Source organism: Poecilia latipinna, unplaced genomic scaffold (assembly GCF_001443285.1).
Source record: "Poecilia latipinna isolate Pla-1442-1.1 unplaced genomic scaffold, P_latipinna-1.0 Scaffold2764, whole genome shotgun sequence".
Lineage (NCBI taxonomy): Eukaryota > Metazoa > Chordata > Actinopteri > Cyprinodontiformes > Poeciliidae > Poecilia > Poecilia latipinna.
This window is the reverse complement of record NW_015115380.1, coordinates 54,217-73,517: the sequence shown is the minus strand read 5'-3', so window position 1 is coordinate 73,517 and position 19,301 is coordinate 54,217. Positions and strand designations below refer to the sequence as shown.

Genomic DNA, 19,301 nt, shown 5'->3' with positions numbered 1-19,301 from the left:
AAAAAAAAAAGTATATTTCTGCCAAAAAACTCAGCAATTTTAAGATAATCTCAGAAGTTTTCTAGAAAAAAAACAAAAAAAACAAACATTGACATATTTGAATCTGAAAACTCAAAAATTTGCTTGGGAAAAACCCCCTCAAATTTTGAGATTTATCTGAAAACTCTGGAAAATTTTTGAAACTAAGAAATTTCCATGTCATTTCTAGAAAATATTAACTTTATCTACAGTTGCCTTAATACGCCGCACTAGAATGCGTATTAACATGTTTATAATAATATGCTGGATTAGGATATTTTCGCAGCCTTTTAGATTTCTCTGAATTTTGGTAAGAAATTACATTTTGTCTGATGAAGACATTGAAACTGCTGCTTGTAAAAATTAGTCAAAAAGCTATTAATTTATCCTCATTTGGAAAAAAATGACAACAACGTGCACATGTTAGGAAGGCTAAATAAAAAAAAAATGATGTAGAAGTGGATCTAAGGATATTTGAGGATAATAAACACAGACTGATGCTGCTGGTTACCTTGAGTAAACTAAGGAACTCTATAGAAAGCACTTGTGGGATGGAGGGTAATTTTCCCCGTCTGATTTCATGCCACTTTTCCCCGTTGGTGGGTAAAGGCTCGGCTCCCGAGGTGCTGACTACCGTCAGAGCCAGAGCAAAGACATCCGCCTTCGTTAAGTTACTGTAGTCCTACAGAGAAACACAGAGCAGGTTTGAACATGGACTGCCTGGAAAATTAGACCTTTTTTTATTTATGTTTCCAAGTCAGAATAAATACCTCTTGCAGAACTTCGTTGGCCAGATATCTGCTGTCCCCCTCTTCCACCTGTGGATTGTTCACCCGGGTCACATGACCAAGGTCACCTGAAAGGACAGCAAAATAAATAAATAAAAGAAAAGCTGAATATTCAGGGTTCATCCACTTTTCCTTACAGTAAATTTCAGGCACTTTCACGATAGGTTTTCAAACTTTTCTCATTTTACTTTTGAGAAAAAAATACAAATAGTTAAAAAAAAAACTTAAATTCATATAATTATGAATTTGAATTATATCAATATCATATAATTCACTATTATATGATATTCAGTACTGTTAATAATCAAATAGTCACCTTCTTCTGGCCTAGGGTATTTTTTGCCAAAAGCAATTTAAGTATTGTGATAATCTGCATAGCGGGAGCAAAGCAAGATAAAATATAACAAAATGTTATGTTTTGAAAATCTTCTCACACACACCATACACACCCGAGTAATAAAATACAAATTCAACAAAACTCTCAATTTCAATAACCAACATAAAGATGAATAATAAATATTCATCACACTAAACAGATCAGTTTGTGTAAAGGTAAACAACCTTCCTGTTCAAATTAAACTATCAAACTCAAAATAAATAAATCAATTCACTTTCTGTAAGGAGTCTTTGCTCCTAAAAGTTTATTACAGCTTTATTGCAAAACTGTACAGACAGAATATAAAGAACCTGAAAACATTTTATTGAAATCCAAGCATTTTTAAGAATTTCAGGAAATCCCTGAATATTACAAAGAAGATTTAGTTGACTGGGTCAAACGTTGAGCAGCTTACCGATTTTGTAGACGACGCTGGTGGTGAGTCCATCGTCCTCGTCGGACTCGTCACAGCTCGCTACGGATTTACGGGAAATGAAGATGTTGCCTGGAACAAAGAGGGAAACATCAGTTATCAGCAACGGGATCATGTCCACAAGTTACAGTGGATTTTTTTAAATCCACTGTAACTGGATTACAGTTACAAGTTTTTTGTTTATTTTAAACAAAAAGCTGTGTTAAGATATTAAGACTAGGGATGCACCGATCCACTTTTTTCACTTCCAGTACCGATATCTGAAAAAGTTTCTTCTTCCATTTTTTTTTAAACAGACATATTGTGTAAAATTAGGTCTATCAAAAATAAATTTTGCAGGGCTATAAATTATCCCACAAGTTATTGTGATAAAACAATTGTATTGTTATTTTGAAGCCATTATAATGGTCATGGCATAATGATACATAATGAAACTTTAAATAACACTGCAACTGGAAGACATTTTAAATATCCAAAATAAATTAACAACATGAATTATGAAATCTTTAAACAAAACCGTACTTCAAAACAAAGATATAGCTGAGACCAAAACACCAAACTGAAGACTTATCATCCAGTTTTTGGTAGAAAGAGAGAAAAGAGAAAAATGATATATTATGCAAATTTAAGTTATTGAGTTTGTTTCAATTTATCATGCGATTAATTGATTTATTGTGACAGGCCTGTTTTAAACAGAGAAATTGTTAAATGCATCAGACCTTCTTTCAAATGGTTCAAAAAGTGCAATTAATTATTCTAAATACAATGTAAAATAAATAAAGCATAGAATTAGACTCAATAGATCTGCCCTTATGGATCAGGCGCATTGTCACTGATAACACAGCGTTTGGACTCACTGGGCTTGATGTCCATGTGCACCAGAGACATGGAGTGGATGTACTTGAGACCCCGGGAGACCTGCAGCAGCAGGTCCTTCAGCTCCAGCTCCGACAGGTAGCTGAGCCGCCTGTAGTTGTCGGCGATGACGTCGGACAGGGTGCCGCCGTTGCAGTACTCGTTCTGGATCAGCATGTGGTCATCCTCGGCCCAGGCTGAGTAGTAGCGCACCACGTGGGGGTGCTGGCCCAGCACGGCGTGGGCGTAAACCTCCCGCAGTGCATTCTGTCTGTGAGGGAAGAATAGTTTTTTTTTGTTTGTTTTTTTAAATGAGAAAACGCATCGTTCAGCACACTTGCATCTTCCACTTCTACTCAACTTACTCATCTACCGATCCTGCCAGGGGCTTCTTGGACCTCTTGATAGCGTAGATGCAGCCGTCCAACCTTTTCACGCACTTGAACACGGCACCAAACTCCCCGGAGCCGATTTTCTCCAGCTCCAGGAACTCTGAGGCGTAGCGGGACATCATGTTGCTCTCCATCATAGTGATCCTCTGCAGAGAGAACGGCATGTGTAAGTAGGGTGGAACGCATCAAACACACGGACACAGATCTACTTCGCATTCACACGAAAAGCAAACACAGTTCCAGGTCATTTGCATATGAACTGCAGCCGTTTGTGCTACAGATAAATGCTTATTGTGCAATACAAACACCACGTACAGTACAGTTTGTTACATCGTTCTACCCGCTGGGCTCCTGCATAATTAGCATGTTTAAAATTCCATGTTTCCCACAGTTAAAACAAATGAGAACAAATTAAATTAATGAGATTGAAAGGTGGTTGGATTCAAGGGCGAGAAGGACGAATGACCAGAAAAACTGAAGGAAGTAGTAACATGATAACGAAAACCTGGGTTCCTGCAGGCTTCATCAACTCAGATTTAAGACTTTTTAAGACCAATATGAAGTAAATTTAAAACTTGTATTGTGGCAGAAACATACAAAAGAAAAATCACAAATCATGTAGGTTAGTAAAAGAAGTTTGCCAATGGCTAATACAAATATCTCCCGGCCAACTGAAGATAAATTTGCACTCACTAACAACTGACACGAATAAAATAGCCATTTGCCAGCTAATATATCCTTGCTGGGTGTATTAGCAGTTAGCCAACCGCCTCTAGTCACACAACGCAATAAAGATGTCTGCACATGACTCAAAGTTTTGGTAACAGTAAGGTCCTGGGAGAAAAAGGAAATTACATAAAACGTATGAGATTAAATGTAAGACCTGTGGTGAACGTGTTTGAGGTCAACCTTTTTCCTTCAAGTCTTTTTAATGCTTTGATTTTAAATACAATGTCTTATTTAAAGAGTCAGTGCAACTATTTAAAGATGGACAGACACCATGGCTTTTACAAGGGCTAAAATTCATTTATTATTATTCAGGCTTGGAAAACATTCTGATCAAATGCCATACATCTATAGATTGCACAGAAACGGTGTAATAGCACTGAAATACATTTAAAAGCATTTTATACTGCATTAGGAAAACGCCTTTGAATGTCAGGTTCAATTTGAACTTATTCCCTGGTTCAAATAAATTATTAATGCATCCTAAAAAAAATAATAATAAAAAAAGATCTATAACCAAATTAATAGATAAAAATCTCACCTTTGATGGTGGCAGAATTTCATCTTCTCCTTCGACGTCACTGGCCTCCATGTCTTCCCCACAAGAGCTGCAACAATAAAGATGTTTGTTAGCGTCCTGTCCAGCAGGGGGCAGCACTGAGAACTACACAAACACATGGAGCTCAACCTTAACCATGAGGTCCTTGTTATCGGGCAACTCCCCCTCGACCTAAACAACAACTTTAACATTACAGGTGTAAACTATATTAAAGAATAACAGGAAAGGTCACTGAATCATAATTCCTCTCTGCAATAATAGGCCTTTGTGTTTATGTTAAACAGAAGTAAGTCTGCAGAACTATTCCTACAGATGGAAATCAATTTATTTTATTTATTTATTTTTACTTTTTCATGTAACAAACTCCAAAAACTTAAGTAACTTACTCATTCCAATGCGCTCGCTTTCTGTTGTTTCTGTGCTGTGTGGCGGACTGGATTAGCAGGGAGTCGGGAGTGAAGGGGTTAAAGTTGACCAGGGGCATCTGCTGTTTCCTGCCGCTGTCTGTGAAGGACTTTCGTGGAGACTCGACATTCTTGAAGAGAGCAACTCTTCTGCTGGAGGATCCAGGGACGGAGCTCCTGGCTCTGGACAGCAAACTCTTTAAAAAAAATTTTATGTAATTTTTTTTTTTAAAAATGACTGAATGAATGAAATCCAGATTTGTGGGAAAAATATTAAATAAAAAGTCAAATAAACGTGTCAAAAATATTTAAAGTTTGCGTTCTCTTTAACACCAGAACGAGTCTGGGCATAAAAAAAAAACATCCAATCGTGGCGTTGGCTGAACGCAATAAATTATGTAACAGGTAGAGATGTAGAGTAAGTGGGTCAGTGGGTCAGTAACGGATCCTGCAGATAAATCCAAATGATTAAAAAATAATGTGCATCCACTGACCAGGTTCGGATTGTGAAAATAACAATAATAACATAATAAAATAATTAATGTGTTTTTTTTTTCTTAAAGAGCAGAAAGGAGATATTGTTCATGTAAAATATATATATAGATATATATAGAACGTTTTTTTTATTTTTTTTTACTAAAATTAAAAGAAAAAAGAAAAAAGTCGGTTAATTCTAACCTTTGGTGTATGTGGTGTGTCGAAGAGCCGAAGTTTTCTGAAGGTTTTATGCGGAGGTGTGTCGGGGCAGTCCGGTATCGGAGAGCTGGAGCCCTCCCCGTCGTCCTGGATGTAGCTCCGCTCCGGCGACCCTCCGTACATCCGCGACACTTTCTTCGGCGACGGTGAACAGTTGGCGAAAATAACGCTACTGGGGGACTGCAGCAGGGACGGTGAATCAAAGCCTTCCTCGTCCCACAGCTCCACGTCGTCGTCTCCGCCGGAGTGGTTCAGGGGGCTGCTGCCGCCCTCTTGTAGCTTGTCCGCGGCGCCCCGTCGCCTCGGTGTCGGGGAGTCCATCTCCGTGAAGCCGGACTCTCCTCCGGTGCTGTTGTTAACATCCTCGACAGGATCGTCTTCTCCGTCGCTGGACGTGAACTGCAGTTTCTGGCGAATCGGTCGGGATTTGGGGGAAGGCGTTCCGAGTCGATGGCGACTGCAGCTCGACATTTCGAGGATTTAAACCCCGGCTTCGTCGAAGAAGGGGGAGGGAGAAAAAAAACAAAAAACACGCGGTTGGTGCTCCCACCGAAGTGGTAGCTTCCTCAAAAACGAGTTAGATTTAATTACCTTTTAAATGGTATTAAGCTCATGAAAACTACTTTTAGCAGTCCAACTTTACAAAAAATACCGTACTTTTAAAGTCCGACACGCCAGTAAGAACTGGGAAAATGGCCTCGTACTTGCTTGAGTCGAATGCAGTAGCAACGTCCTCGGTAGTAATGAATGATAAAAAGAAAAGAAAAATAGAAACAATCCTTCTCCTTCAATAATCTGTCACGCTCTCCTTGATGACAGAAACGCGTCTTTCCGGAGTAGAAACCTTTGCAATGTTTACAAAAGTTTGAGGGAGTCGAAAACTGAGCTCTTCCCATGAAGCGCGTGGCAAAGAACTTCCCGCGACCGTTGATCACGTGTCGCCGAATAGCCAATCACCGCTCGACGTTGAATTTTGAAAGATGGGCGTTCCAGTGTAGTTTTTGGAGGGGTTACGTCGTCCCTGTGGTAGTCCCCTGCGGCGAAAGAATGTGGCGCGAAGGCTTGTGTGCCTTTAGCAGACAGAAGTCATGAGTCACAATGACAATGCCTGCATTATTACTACCCAAAACAAAGAACAGACGGATGAGGAAAAAAAGGTATTTGTATGTATGTATGTGGCAATGTGAGGGCGAAAAAAAAGTGTTCTATCACCTAAAAAAAATGTCACTGTTATTTTGTACAGGACATTGTTTTTAAGTACAACGAAATTTAACTAATCAACAGTTGAAACAATTTTCGTAGGTATAATTAAACATTACTTGTCTTTAAACATTGTATGCACAATTTGACAAGATCAACATGCTACATTAATGCATGGCTCAGAGACCTTGGTTTATAGCTAACCAAACTAACAAAACAGCAAAATTGTGTAATACTTTTACTATGAACTCTTAAATTATTTTTAAATTTAGCATTACCACTTTACAATAAGTCTCCCTGTAAAGATGGCTAATAAATAGTTCATAGACATGTTATTAATTCATCTCTAAACACTATAAATCATTATAATTGTTTATTATGCATCAATTAAGGATGAGAAAGAGAAAAAAATTGTGCAAATAGTGAGTCAAATTTATTCACTTATATATTTTATCTGGTGTTATGCTAAATCTTTTAGACTACCTTATAAGCACAATCAGCCTTTGTAGATGGTAATTTTCTTTAGCACAGTCTCGTTTGCATCAATTAATGCATAATAAACAGTTATTAATGATTTATAAAGTATTTATAGACAAATTGGTAACTATAAACTATTAGCCATCGATAAGGGGAGTCTTATTGATTAGCAAGTGTTATAATAACCTAATAAGTTACATTGGTTTTAGCTGTAGAAAGTGCCATTTTTCTGTTTTAGACTTCAATAGAACATGTCACACATTTTTGTTTCAAACATTTGTGCAAATAGAATCACCACCATGGAAAAGTGATATTTTCAATTTAACATGAATTAATTGCCTTATATGGTAAGCAACTTTACTGTCAACAGGAGGGAGAGGATTGCGACAGAAAATTTACAAAGTGAATCACCTGGTCTCTTTGTGAACGTCGTCCCTTTGTGTACCAGGTGACCTGGTTGTGTGTCGCAAACACACAACCAGGTGTGTTTGCGACACACCTGGTTATGTCACAAACACCTCACACACACGCACGCACACACACACACATACACAGCCTCTTCTCAGATGTTGTGAAGCAAGTTTGTTTGTTTTATCCTTTGTTTGTATCCATCTATCCATTTTCTTCCACTTATCCGGGGTCGGGTCGCAGTGGTAGCAGCTAAAGAAGGGAGGCCCAGACTTCCCTCTCCCCAGCCACTTCTTCCAGCTCTTCCGGGGGAACCCCAAGGTGTTCCCAGGCCAGCCAAGAAACATAGTCCCTCCAGCATGTCCTGGGTCTTCCCTGGGGCCTCCTCCCCGTGGGACATGCCCGGAACACGTCACCAGGGAGACGTCCAGGAGGCATCCTGTCCAGATGCCCGAGCCACCTGAACTGGCTCCTCTTGATGTGAAGGATAAGCGGCTCTACTCTGAGTCAGTGGCTCTACTACGAGTCCATCCCGAATGACTGAGCTTCTCACCCTATCTCTAAGGGAGAGCCCAGCCACCCTATGGAGGAAACCCATTTTGGCCGCTTGTATCCATGATCTCGTTCTTTCGGTCATGACCCAAAGTTCATGACCATAAATGAGGGTTGGAACGTAGATCGACCGGTAAATCTAGAGCTTTGCTTTTTGGCTCAGCTCTCTCTCCATCACGACGGACCGGTACAGCGCCCGCTTCACTGCAGACGCTGCACAAATCTGCCTGTCGATCTCCCGCTCCCTTCTTCCCTCATTTATGTTGTTTGCATCCACAGTCAGCTTTTTGATTTTCTATTAGGTCAGATTCCTTTTTACACTTTGTTGCATAACTTCTAAGACAGAAGTATAAGCCAATCATATCCACGCAATCTTTAATTTGTATTTATTTATTTTTAGAAATAGCATTTTCTGTACACTGCACTGTGCATTCAGCAACATTAGAAAGCATTAATTCCCTCTTTAATTTTTCCGTAAGAGAGACAAAATAGCATAACGCAGCTTCAGTTATCAAAATCCTATTTACACGTAAAAGCAGAGTTCTGTTGTGAAAAAAAGGGGAAGACATGATTTCTCCCAAATATATATACATCTATATGTACCCATGTATATATAGATATATATACATAGTCCATTTGAAATGGTCTTGATCTTCATTCATTGTCCATACGGAGTCGTCAGCCAATCAGTCGTCCAGGCCGGGGGTTTCTCCTTGCTGTATCCTGGAGGCTATTCTAATGGCTTCTTCCAGAGAAGGCTGATCGCTCAGCTACAAGGGAAAAAAAGAAAAAGAAAAAAGGAATAAGTCACTCACTTTAATTAATAACCATTTAACTAATCGCTCCTAAAGATGCATCTTTTACTCCACTGTAAAGCGCAGTCACATGACGAAACTGGCAGACAAAAGGAAGCTGGTTCTAATTAGCATACCCCTAAGGGAACAAGGTGTTAATTAAAGAACAAAAGTTTTCAAAAGAAAACAAGTCATCAGACCTGCCTGCTTTGATCTAAGTCAAGCTGCCACCCCGTGACCTTTAACTAGTTACTTTAACTAGTAACTAGTTACATTTAATTGAGTAACGTTTTAGGGGGGTAAAAGGACTTTAAGGAGTAGTCTTACTGCTTTTTACTTGAGTAATTGTATAATGAAGTATTGCTGCTCTCATTTGAGTAAAATTCCTGAATACACTGGACACAATGAATAACTTCACAGAAAGAAGAACATGGCAGCTCTAGCCAAATGTTCACCAGACAGAGACACACACCTGCTGATTGTGTTAAAGGTTTATATTTAAAAAAAAAAAATGATCTAGAAACATTTTTCTTTTGCCTGACTTTGTTTTGTTGTTTTAGTAATGATGCTATTTATTCAAATTATTTTAATTTTTGTCCTTAAAATACCAGAAAATGTCCAGATAACTTTATATTTTTGTCCGTCTGATGATGTAATTTTAAAATATTAAACGATTGATGTTTTGATCAGGTACTTTATACGCAAGTCGACTTGTTACCAAAAACTGTTTGACTCTTACTTGAGTCACTTCCTGGAAGTCTACTTCTTAATGTTCATATTTTTTTAATTCTCTTTGATAAGAAACAGAGTCCGTCCACTGGGGGGCAGCAGTGAGGTTACACCTCATGCAGAAAACTTGCAACAAATATTTAATGAAGTGAAATCTGAAAAGAATTACAATGCAAGGCTAAAAGAAGTTCTGTCTCAGTGGATTGAGTAAAACCACTGAGTAGTCGTCACAAAATCCATAAAGTAATGTGAACTTTGACCTCTTTTGAATTCTGTGTTGGGTTGAATCTGACTTTTTTTTTTTCTTTCCCCAGACTGGGAACCAAGAGTCTCTCCAGCCTCTGCAAACGGTTTGAATTTGACCAGAAAGTGGCAAATTTGGACAAACTCAGCAATGGCCACTGCAGTCAAGCCGCCATGCTGTTGTCACAATTATCACTGAAGTGCTGGAATGTTTCCTCGACTTTGTCACAATCTCCAGAATGTCCCTGAATATCCGGGATGCTTCTGCAGCCTCGCCATAGGGAAACAAACACTCCACGTTTTCAGAAACTATCACACAAACAAAATATGACATTTTGCATCTTCCTTGATCCGTAGGGCTGAAGTTGATTATGTGATGCTGTCGCCGTTGCAAAATGATATTTTAATCTTTATGTGTGTAGAAAGATAAAAGAAACAGTGTGATCTTTTGTTTCTAGAAATCCATCTGCGTCTCATTACTTTATATCAGGACGAACCAAAAACAGCTGAGTTATTACAGCACTTTTTTTTTTTATATTTAAAATTGTTGGAAAGATTTCAGTTTCCAGATTGACTTTCTTTGCTATGTTGCACATATATATATTTTTAATATAAACAAATAAAATATTTTTTTAGGCTGCTGTTGATACCAACACAATCTGTCATTTCTAACAGGACAAACATGGACACATCTAGTTTATATCTGCCAAATAATGATTTCCATTCTGATTATTAATATTTTTTTAAGAAAAATTTTGTTCACGGACACATCATAACCCATTTTATTAATGCATTTGGTTGTAACTAGTTTTTATTTATTGTTTTTGGATGTTTAGTGTTATTGTGGAGAGTTAAAATATCTTCTAGTTGTTAAGTGTTCAGAAGTGCATAATTGTCTAGGTTATTACCCGGTTAGTTGTCTGGACTAGTGCTGGTTTACCAACCTGAACGGCGATGTGAGTGCCATTGGGCGTGGCCAGTAACGTGACGGGATGGAGATCTTCTTGGTCTTGGTAGTTTGCTTCCTCCACGGTTTGAAATGATGCCATGTCGGGTGTCATGATGGCCACCTGAGGGCGACAAAAACGCGCTTTACTGACGCAGCAGTAAATTATTTCTACAGTCAACACTGCTAGCACAGATGTTACACACAGCAACTCCATTTTTTTTCTTTTGTTTGTTTTCCACATTTTGTCCACATTATAATCACAAATTATCAAATAGTTGTGAATGGGAATCGTCAAACTTTTTTTTTAAGAAATTAAGTTTGAAAACTGACCTGACACTAACATTTAATCCTATTTCTTGAAGATATGTTTAAAAGTAAAGAGTTCAGCCACTGAAAAATGACAGTCTTTGTGAATCATTTCCAGGTGACTCACAAAGAAAAAAAGCAGAGAAACAAACAGACGTCAAAACGTTGGAGCCTCCATATTGTTTACCTGTTCGTCCGAGCCGTCGGTTGCCACCATGGTAACCGCGTGTGCGCCTTGCGTCGCCAGTTCATGCGCTGGGATTGTTATGGTGGTGCCTTCTTGGGTTACCATGGTGATTGTGCCACCCATAGCTTGCAGGTCTGCTTCAGAGATGCTGACCTGATACGAAGCAAAAGACAGAAATCTACAGATTTCAGCAGTTTCAGAACAGATGAAGAGTTGCTGAAACCTTTTACTGGAACTGTGAAAAGTATTCACTTCCCCCTGGATTTTTATATCTGGCAAATAATGATGCTGATGACTCCTTTATTGCTTTGGCAAATAATTCAATCCAAATCCAACAGCATACCTGTTGCGTTCCATCTTCCTGCGTTACCAAGGCGACCTGCGGCTGACCGGACATGTCCGAGGAGTCCACTGGGACCGGTTCCGAGTCGTCTGTGTCCACCACGGCCGGTGTGTAGCTCACGTTTGGGTCGTCGATGGCGTCTGAAACAAGTCAGTTGGTTAATTAATTTCTACCGCCGATGACTAAAATAAATAAATAAATAAAATAAAAGGAAAGGTGCAGCTGTCGACACGGTGACACGGACCTGCCGGTGGCTCGAAGTAGGCCTCCTGCTCCTCCTCGATGGGCTCGGAGTCGTTGTGCGTGGTGCGTTTGTGCATGGCGAGTGTGGAGATCTGCTTGTACGTCTTCCCACAGTGGTTGCAGTTGTAGGGCTTGCAGGGCGTGTGAACCACATGATGCTTGTACAGGCTGGAGTATTCGGTGAAACGCTTTTCACACCCAGGCACTGTGCAAACGTACGGTTTCTCTCCTGGAGAACAAAGCAAGATGGTCAGCGGGAATGTTTTAGATCATGAATTGGAACATGCAGGTCCACCTGTGTGTGTGTGTGTGTGTGTGTGTGTGTGGACACACACCTGTATGGATCCTCATGTGGTTCTTGTAGTTGGTGGCGCTGGCGAAGGAGCGGCCGCAGCTGGGCTCGGAGCAGTAGTACGGCCGCTCCCCCGTGTGCGTCCGGATGTGAACTTTGCGGATGTTGGACGTGGTGAAGGAGCGGCCGCAGCCCTCCACCGGGCACTTGAAGGGCTTCTCCCCTGGAAACCACAGAAGAAGAAAGAGATAACCGTTACGTGACGAGTTACGTCTCCGTTCTGTACCAAAGGCTTCTAAACCTGGAAGAAAGAAGCCTTGAAGGAAGTAGAAACTTATATTAAAAAAAAAAAGTTTTTATTAGTCCAACATTTCTGGCTGCTGAAAGCTTTTTATATTTCAAAATGGCCACGGATTATGAGGCACCATTTGTATACGAGTAAGAGTTATTTAGTCCGTGGTAAAAGAAAGAAAAAGGGGTTCAGTTTTCAAAATACATTTTCACCAGAGGGCTCATTCATTTATAAACATCACAGTTTCAAATGAAATGTTTAGCCAGTAAGCTAAATATTTAATTTCAAAGTATTTAAGTATTTTGTTAATATACATTTATTTTTTAAAAGTGCAACTTTGTGAAGGAAACCCTGCAGCACAGAGGCATCAGGTTCATCACAGAGGCCATGTGTTCTCCCTCCAGCATGCTGAGTGCTGTGGAACATTAACAAACCCCTCATGCTGTTCCATCCAGTCTTTGCTGGTCTTGCTATTTTTAAAAAAGCCGTTGTATGTGACCAGAGGCTGTCAGTTCAGGATAAAATGTGATTGTTCGTATCACACACAATCCTCTGAAAGGATTCTTTGTTGTGAAGGCTGGAAGGCAGAAGCATCAGTTATCAGAAGTTAATTTAATTCCCTCCAAAAGAAACTGAGCAAATCTGAAGTAGACGATTTTGACCTCGTCCGGATGTCCTGGTGCGCTGTTCAGCCAGCTAGAAGCTAATGAAAAAGTACCTGATTTTTATGTTTCTGATCAGTGAACCCACCGATAACAACACTCTTGGTGGCAGATACGGTTACAGAGTGAAGAAAACTCAAAAGTTCCTTCCAGATTACCGCTTCGTCCCGTGACGTACATGTGCTTTTTTACACCTGAAAGATTCTGACTGATTGATCCACTCGCAGTCTCAACCCTCCACTCTTCTTCTGATGAGGTGTTACGAAGCAAAGATGGCGGCCGCAGCACAGCGATGGTGGAGGGATTGCATCACCCTTCAGTATCAATGCTGATCAGCCGAATCTGACACAGATAACTTGCCGAGGACTGGGAACAATGACTGTCCTTGTATTTAAAGGAGCATGCATAAACAGATTATCCTTGAGGTGAAATCCCTCACAGGGGAAGAGAAGCTGCGAGTCCCTTTGATTCAGCAAACCATTACCTGAATGCTAACATGGTCTTGTGTGATCCCTAAGGGTCATTCTGGGTAAATACAACCTAAACAAACCCTTGTGTCTCTCACTAGGAGGAGGAGAAATGACTTATGGTCTTTCACCAAAGACAAAAGAGAAATCCTACAATGGCTAAAATCTGACGCCAGTGCATTTTAGTTTACATTTCGTAAAGAGGGAAGCTGATCTCAGTGTCTTCTTCTGAGGTTTTCATGGCGTTTCCTTCAGTGGTTTGAACAGTAACAAAATAGATCAGGCTCAGTTTGTTGTATTCTACTGGATCTGCCTGAAGCAATTTCACTGCAACGACAGAGACACTGAGCCTGAACTGACACGCATCTGCTGCGTTTAACCCATTTGCAGTAAGATAACTGGTGCTCCATCCTAGTAGACCTAACTGACAATATTTTCTGCTAAAACTTTAAATATGAGCTACTTTTACACTTATTTTAAAATAGTAAAACCCTATACCAAAGCTGTTTTATGTTGCAGATAAATAACTGTCAGGTCACTGCAGGAAGGCTAGAAACAAATATTTCAGATGGAACAAAATTTTGTGTTGGCAGGTCAAACATTTCAATAACCAGAGATCAGAAAATGACATAAATTATATTAAAATAAGAATTATTATTATTATTATTATTATTATTCTTGTTCTATGAGGTTCTGATTCTGTACCTGTGTGGGTCCTTGTGTGTTTCTGAAGGTCTCCGGAGGTTTTAAAGGACTTGCAGCAGTTCATCTCCTGACATCTGTATGGCTTTTCCCCTGTATGCGTCCGCGAGTGACTCTTCAGTCCGTAACCTTAAATTTCCACAGAGACAGTTAGGGAAGTTTTTTTTCCAGTGAATTCTTCATCTGTTTGCAACAGCTGAAAAACACTCCATTACAAATGCTTAGTTCATATTGCAATACACAAAACTAAAACAAACATTGATAAATTAAAAAATAAATATAAAATAAATCAAAGAGAATGTAAAAAAGTAATAAAATTTAATCAACCACCTGTTGCAAACTTCTTTCCGCAGCCCCGATATTCGCAGACGTAAGGTTTATCACCAGTGTGCGAGCGCTCGTGGACCTGCAGGATGTCGACAGAAAACTCTTTAAAACAAAATGGCTGACAGACAAATGCACTTTTCCACAACATGCTGCAAGAATATAGCCTTTTAAAATTGTAACATCTAGAAGCGAGAAAATTTTTTGGTATTAAAGTTAATTTGTATCCAGTGAAACGCAGGAGTGAAGCGAACCTTGAGGTGGTGGGCGGTGGTGTAGAGCTTTCCACAGCCTTCGTATTCGCAGCGGAAAGATTTTTCTCCGACGTTTGTTACTCTTGGTTGCCTGTTGTCTTGACCCTGCAGCACAATCTGAAGACGTGACGCGCAAATCAGAATGGAAATCGAACTTCAACCAAGAGGTGAACAGAAAGAAAAACACAAAGTTACTCTACCCTCATGTGGACACCGCTGTCTGTTTCCACTCTGCCAAACGACCCCAAGGGGTTTTCCACGTTCTCCACCTAAAGGAGAACAACAGGACATTCACATATGTTTCATGCTTTTTCTTTAAATACATAAACGCATAGAAAGTTAACGGAAGGAAACAACGCAGAGAAAGAATGCTGCGTTAGGTAAACTGCAGCCACAGCAGTAGCATGAGACGGTCCGTCACCTTGGTGCCGTAGTGTTCGAGCACACTGATGGTTTCTGGGTCGATGGCCGTGGCATCGGCCTGCAGGTCTGCGATGGTGCCGTCAGCCTGGATGGCCAGGATGGTGTTGGGCTGAGGCATGTGCACCGTGTGCTGGATGTAGGCGGTGCTTCCATCCTCTAGCTGGACCTCCTGCAAGCCACTCTGGTCGTACGTTTCTACACAGAGACAGGAGGCAGGGTAGGATAAACACCAGTTTTCCAGTACTGGGTACCACCAACTAAAAAGTTAGCTGTGCTAACCCTTAAGCATTAATCATTAACGTTAGCTGAATACTAAAGCAAAAGACCAACACGGTACATACCAGAAAATAATGTTAAAGAGCAACACCAACACAGTATTTAATCAAGCTAATGCTTAAGCTCAATACCAACACAGTATTTGGATGCCTGAGAAAATAAACTTAGGGTAAGCTAACTGTGCTAAACTTTTTCAAAGTTAGCAAAAGGGCTTAGGTGCTACATAACAAATTAGCTCCACTATTAGCATGTTAGCAGAAGTGTGCCCTCCACTGTACAACAAAATATCTCAGAAGCAGTTAAGGTTGTTGAGACTCTTTCCCTGTCATAGAAGCCCTGGTTCTAAGGTACCAGATGACTGAACACTCTTGCTACAACTCATCCCAGGAAGAAAACTGCTGTTTTTCAAGCTTTCTACTGATGTCAACACAAAGAGCAGTGTTTACCTTTGGGTGTGTGAATGTAGGCAGTTGTTCCATCTTCTAACTGGACAGCCTGGCCGTCTTCCAGCTGTAAACTCTCTCCTCCTACAGCACACATTTAGACAACCGTCACTTCCACCATTTTAGTGATTCCATTGTTGCACAGCAGACACACTACTACATGTCTACTACACACCAAAACAACATCAACCTTATATAATAAAGCACAGTAGTGAACTATCCATTCAGAAGTCAGGGTTTATACTGTACCTGTTTTAGGCATGGACACATGGTGGACGTAGGCAGCTGAGCCGTCCTCCAGCTGGATCACCTGACCGTCCATAATCTGTCCATCAGAGAAGGATGCTTTGGACTCATGCTGGATGTACGCAGTGGAACCGTCTGCAAGAGTGACAGCCTGCAGGCTCACTGTGTCCATGTTCTCCATCTGATCACCATCTGGGAAGTTAGTTTGAAAGTTAAGAGTTGTCTTTGTCTTCTACGATGTAAATGGACAATCTTCTGTTCTTATAGCTTCTGGAAATGTTTTTAGAGGGTTTCCTTTACTGTTATTATAGCAGTTTATGGTACAAGCATCAACCTACAAACAGTCTGGGAGCTCACCTGCCACTGTCACAGCCTCCGTCAGACAGAGCGTGACCGGCTGCCCGTCTGCATCGTGAAACTCGGACATTCCCTGGGAGTCCCGGTTGATCTGGGCCAAGAGCATGCTGCAGCTGGTGGGGCGAAAAACGGAGACGATTTAACCCCGGCGCCCACAAGTCAGCAAACACCAGCAATGAAACTCCACCAGAAATCTGAGCAAGCGAGCCGTCTTTAAAACCTCAGTTTATCACATATCAGCAATATTTGGATCGTGAAATATAAAACTAAATTAGTCTGGCCTGGTTTATGTAGTTTGACGTATGTGTCGGAGCCAATTCAGACATATTCATCTGCAGAGTTTAAAGACGCAGTAAGGTTGGGCAACAGTACTTAATAATGAAATCTCCTGAATTGTTTTTTTTTTTTTCTCGTGTTCCTGGGAACAAAGGCATCAGAAGATCTCACTTAGATAAACAAACCATCTGATCAGTAAACCACAACAACACGACTCACTTCCTGAGAGCTTCCAGGAAGATCAACCTGCCACATCTGCTGGTGACCTTCCATTGCTGCTCCACTCAGTATTTTTTATACAATTAAAAATATTTATTCCAAAGTATTTTTCTCGTCCAGTCTGTACGTGGTATTCATTTTATGTTTACAGTTATCTTCCTGTTCACTAAATATGTTGGCATATTAAAATATAGGCTGTGTGAGATGGATATGCATGTGATATTTCATATTTTTTAGATATTATGAGAGCTGTTTTTCTTTCTTTTAAGCTAGTGCAATGAACATTTTGTTGTACACCTAGACAACAATTAAGAGGAATCTTGAATCTTTTTTATTACCTATTTCTGTTATAAATGTCTAAAAACACCCCTATCCTTTACCCATCTGGTTAGCGCATTGCTTTTCATGCCGAATAATTCTAACAAACCTCTAAGACCTTCACAGAACAACTGTATTTGTTTAAATGTATTAGTGCTTAAATTAAACACGCATGGATTATATTCCTGGGGGTATCAAAGAACAGACAGCTGAAAACTAATAAACATCACTTGTTAAGATCTTTATTTAAAAAAAAATAAAATAAAACTAAAGGATATTAAAGGACTATAGGTAATTTATGCTGTACTATTTCATAAGTCACATTGAGGCTGTTATGTGCCAAAATGTTAAGTTCAAGGAGTATGAGTATTTATTTGTTATGCACAAATTAAATGACTGATTTCTATGTCAGGGAATATGTTATTACAATTCTTTTAAATTAAAAATTTGCTGTCAGCAAACGTTACTCAACAGTGTTTGGCATTTAATTAACTTTTACCAACACTTAAGACATTCAACAAGGCTTTGCGTCACAAAACAAGAACGTAAATAGCCATGGGCTCGCTTCTGTTTTTTATTCTGGGAAAAAATGACACCTTCGTGCAGTGAGGGAATGGTTCTTGAGAAACTAACAATGGGAAACGTAGCTGCTAAAAGTAACAGAACCTGGGACAAGTGGGGGGAAATGTAACGGGGCCACATAATCAGCCAGTTACCCCTGTTGTGTTTTTGGCGCTTGTTGGTTTACAGCTCTTTCAGCTGGTTAGCTTCAGCTATGACTTGCATTATTTTCCCCTTTTAATTACACATTACACAAAACAAAATGTTAGAATGAGTCTACTTAGGGAGATGTCGGTCGAATACTAAAAGTGGCCAACTATGCTAAAAATTCAAACACTTCCCTGCTCCACCCGTAGGACCGATATGTCAAACGAGGTAAGCTAACTAGTTAGCTGTCGAGCTAACGACGCAGCTAAGTACGCCAAGCGCTGCTGACACGACTTTTTTCTAGCGGCGGAGAGCAAATGTTTCCTGAAAGCTGTGGTCGATACGATCGCTTTTGTTATTCTGAGCTACTTCGTGATGTCTAAACAGACAATGTGTGGCAGATAGAGCCTAGCTAGCTCTCCCTAATAAGCTTCCAGCCTAGTTTAACCAACTAGCTACAGAGACGGAAACAAGACCCAGGAATCCATGAGCTAATTAATGATATAAGCATTTTTGCTCGCTACATTTCTATTCGTTTTTTTCCATTTCAAAGTATTTCTCCCAATTCCTGTCGACTCCCATCCCACAGCCTGTCACTCCCACTAGCAACAGCGATGGCTGTGGGAATAATGCACACTGGGTAAAAACCAATTTATATACTAACCTCTGAAAATTTCCAACAATTCCTCCTGTTCGACCACCATGCAACAGTGCAGGAAACGACCAGCGGCGTTCACAAACCAGGAACATGTATGACCCATTGTTGTCCCGCCTATTCTTCTACCATGGGATATGATTGGTTATTTGTTTGTGAAGTAAATTCCTATTGGTCCTACAAGGCGCCGCTCAGCCTCGGGAGTAGTCATTCAGCCTCCCGGGCCCCTAGCAGGCGCCATTCCGCGCCGGTTTTCGTATTGTCTCAAGCTTTCCAGTTTCACTGCGCCCTGCCGTCGCGGAAAATAAATATTTAAGCTTTCAAACGAGATTACGGAAAGCCAACTCTGTGGATTCCTAGCTACGGTGCGCCGCAAACTGCACTTAAAATGCTGCTTTTGCCGCATAAACATGGACGTGTGCGCAAGTTTATCGGCATCCATGTTGAAAACAAGGTCGTGTGGGAAAAAAAGGGGGAATGTGGGCAATGCAGTGAAAAGAGACTCAGTGGAATAATATGTCCATGGATTTGAAACACGGCAATATAGAGAAAAGATACATTACATGAACGGTAACAGGGATTTAAACAACTAAAGCACCCATAAACTGTGGTCAAGCAAGAGTAGAACTACTTCAACAATTTCATTTTTCTCAAGTAAAAGTAGAAATTTTGCAGAACATCTGTTTTAATATTTAAAAATAATGCCATC

General features: G+C 40.2%; 2 protein-coding genes across 5 annotated transcripts; both read right to left on the bottom strand.

Moving 5' to 3' along the window:
• Positions 1-370: 370 nt before the first annotated feature.
• On the bottom strand, positions 371-6,241 carry wee1 (WEE1 G2 checkpoint kinase). Of its 3 annotated transcripts, none has more exons than XM_015021338.1 (9): positions 5,839-6,241; positions 5,230-5,738; positions 4,534-4,748; positions 4,130-4,196; positions 2,836-3,008; positions 2,473-2,741; positions 1,598-1,687; positions 789-874; positions 371-700 (listed from the first exon to the last, which is right to left on the bottom strand). In XM_015021338.1, exons 2-9 carry the CDS (start codon positions 5,716-5,718, stop codon positions 386-388), a joined length of 1,704 nt encoding a protein of 567 aa, XP_014876824.1. In that variant the 5' UTR covers positions 5,719-5,738; positions 5,839-6,241; the 3' UTR covers positions 371-385. The 3 variants fall into 3 exon arrangements, with proteins under 3 accessions (XP_014876824.1, XP_014876825.1, XP_014876826.1); XM_015021339.1 differs by having other exon boundaries at positions 5,905-6,241; XM_015021340.1 differs by having other exon boundaries at positions 5,952-6,241.
• A 2,010-nt stretch (positions 6,242-8,251) lies between these two features.
• znf143b (zinc finger protein 143b) lies at positions 8,252-19,010 on the bottom strand. Of its 2 annotated transcripts, none has more exons than XM_015021350.1 (15): positions 18,602-19,010; positions 16,417-16,529; positions 16,063-16,251; positions 15,817-15,897; positions 15,093-15,289; positions 14,872-14,940; positions 14,672-14,788; positions 14,424-14,499; positions 14,097-14,222; positions 12,014-12,193; positions 11,680-11,907; positions 11,436-11,575; positions 11,093-11,245; positions 10,595-10,720; positions 8,252-8,654 (listed from the first exon to the last, which is right to left on the bottom strand). In XM_015021350.1, exons 1-15 carry the CDS (start codon positions 18,685-18,687, stop codon positions 8,571-8,573), a joined length of 1,965 nt encoding a protein of 654 aa, XP_014876836.1. In that variant the 5' UTR covers positions 18,688-19,010; the 3' UTR covers positions 8,252-8,570. The 2 variants fall into 2 exon arrangements, with proteins under 2 accessions (XP_014876836.1, XP_014876837.1); XM_015021351.1 differs by lacking the exon at positions 18,602-19,010 and adding an exon at positions 16,912-18,550.
• Between the last annotated feature and the right edge of the window lie 291 nt (positions 19,011-19,301).

Excerpts from the sequence above, each read along its gene's own strand:
- znf143b (XM_015021350.1), bottom strand. The coding sequence starts at position 18,687 with ATGTTCCTGGTTTGTGAACGCCGCTGGTCGTTTCCTGCACTGTTGCAT. Across the intron at positions 12,194-14,096 it reads ACACACAAGGACCCACACAG|GGGAGAAGCCCTTCAAGTGC; the intron begins GTACAGAATCAG and ends TGTGGTTTCCAG. Across the intron at positions 11,246-11,435 it reads AGGAAGATGGAACGCAACAG|GTCAGCATCTCTGAAGCAGA; the intron begins GTATGCTGTTGG and ends GCTTCGTATCAG.
- wee1 (XM_015021338.1), bottom strand. The coding sequence starts at position 5,718 with ATGTCGAGCTGCAGTCGCCATCGACTCGGAACGCCTTCCCCCAAATCC. Across the intron at positions 4,197-4,533 it reads AAGCGAGCGCATTGGAATGA|CTCTTGTGGGGAAGACATGG; the intron begins GTAAGTTACTTA and ends TTATTGTTGCAG. Across the intron at positions 3,009-4,129 it reads AAATTCTGCCACCATCAAAG|AGGATCACTATGATGGAGAG; the intron begins GTGAGATTTTTA and ends TTCTCTCTGCAG.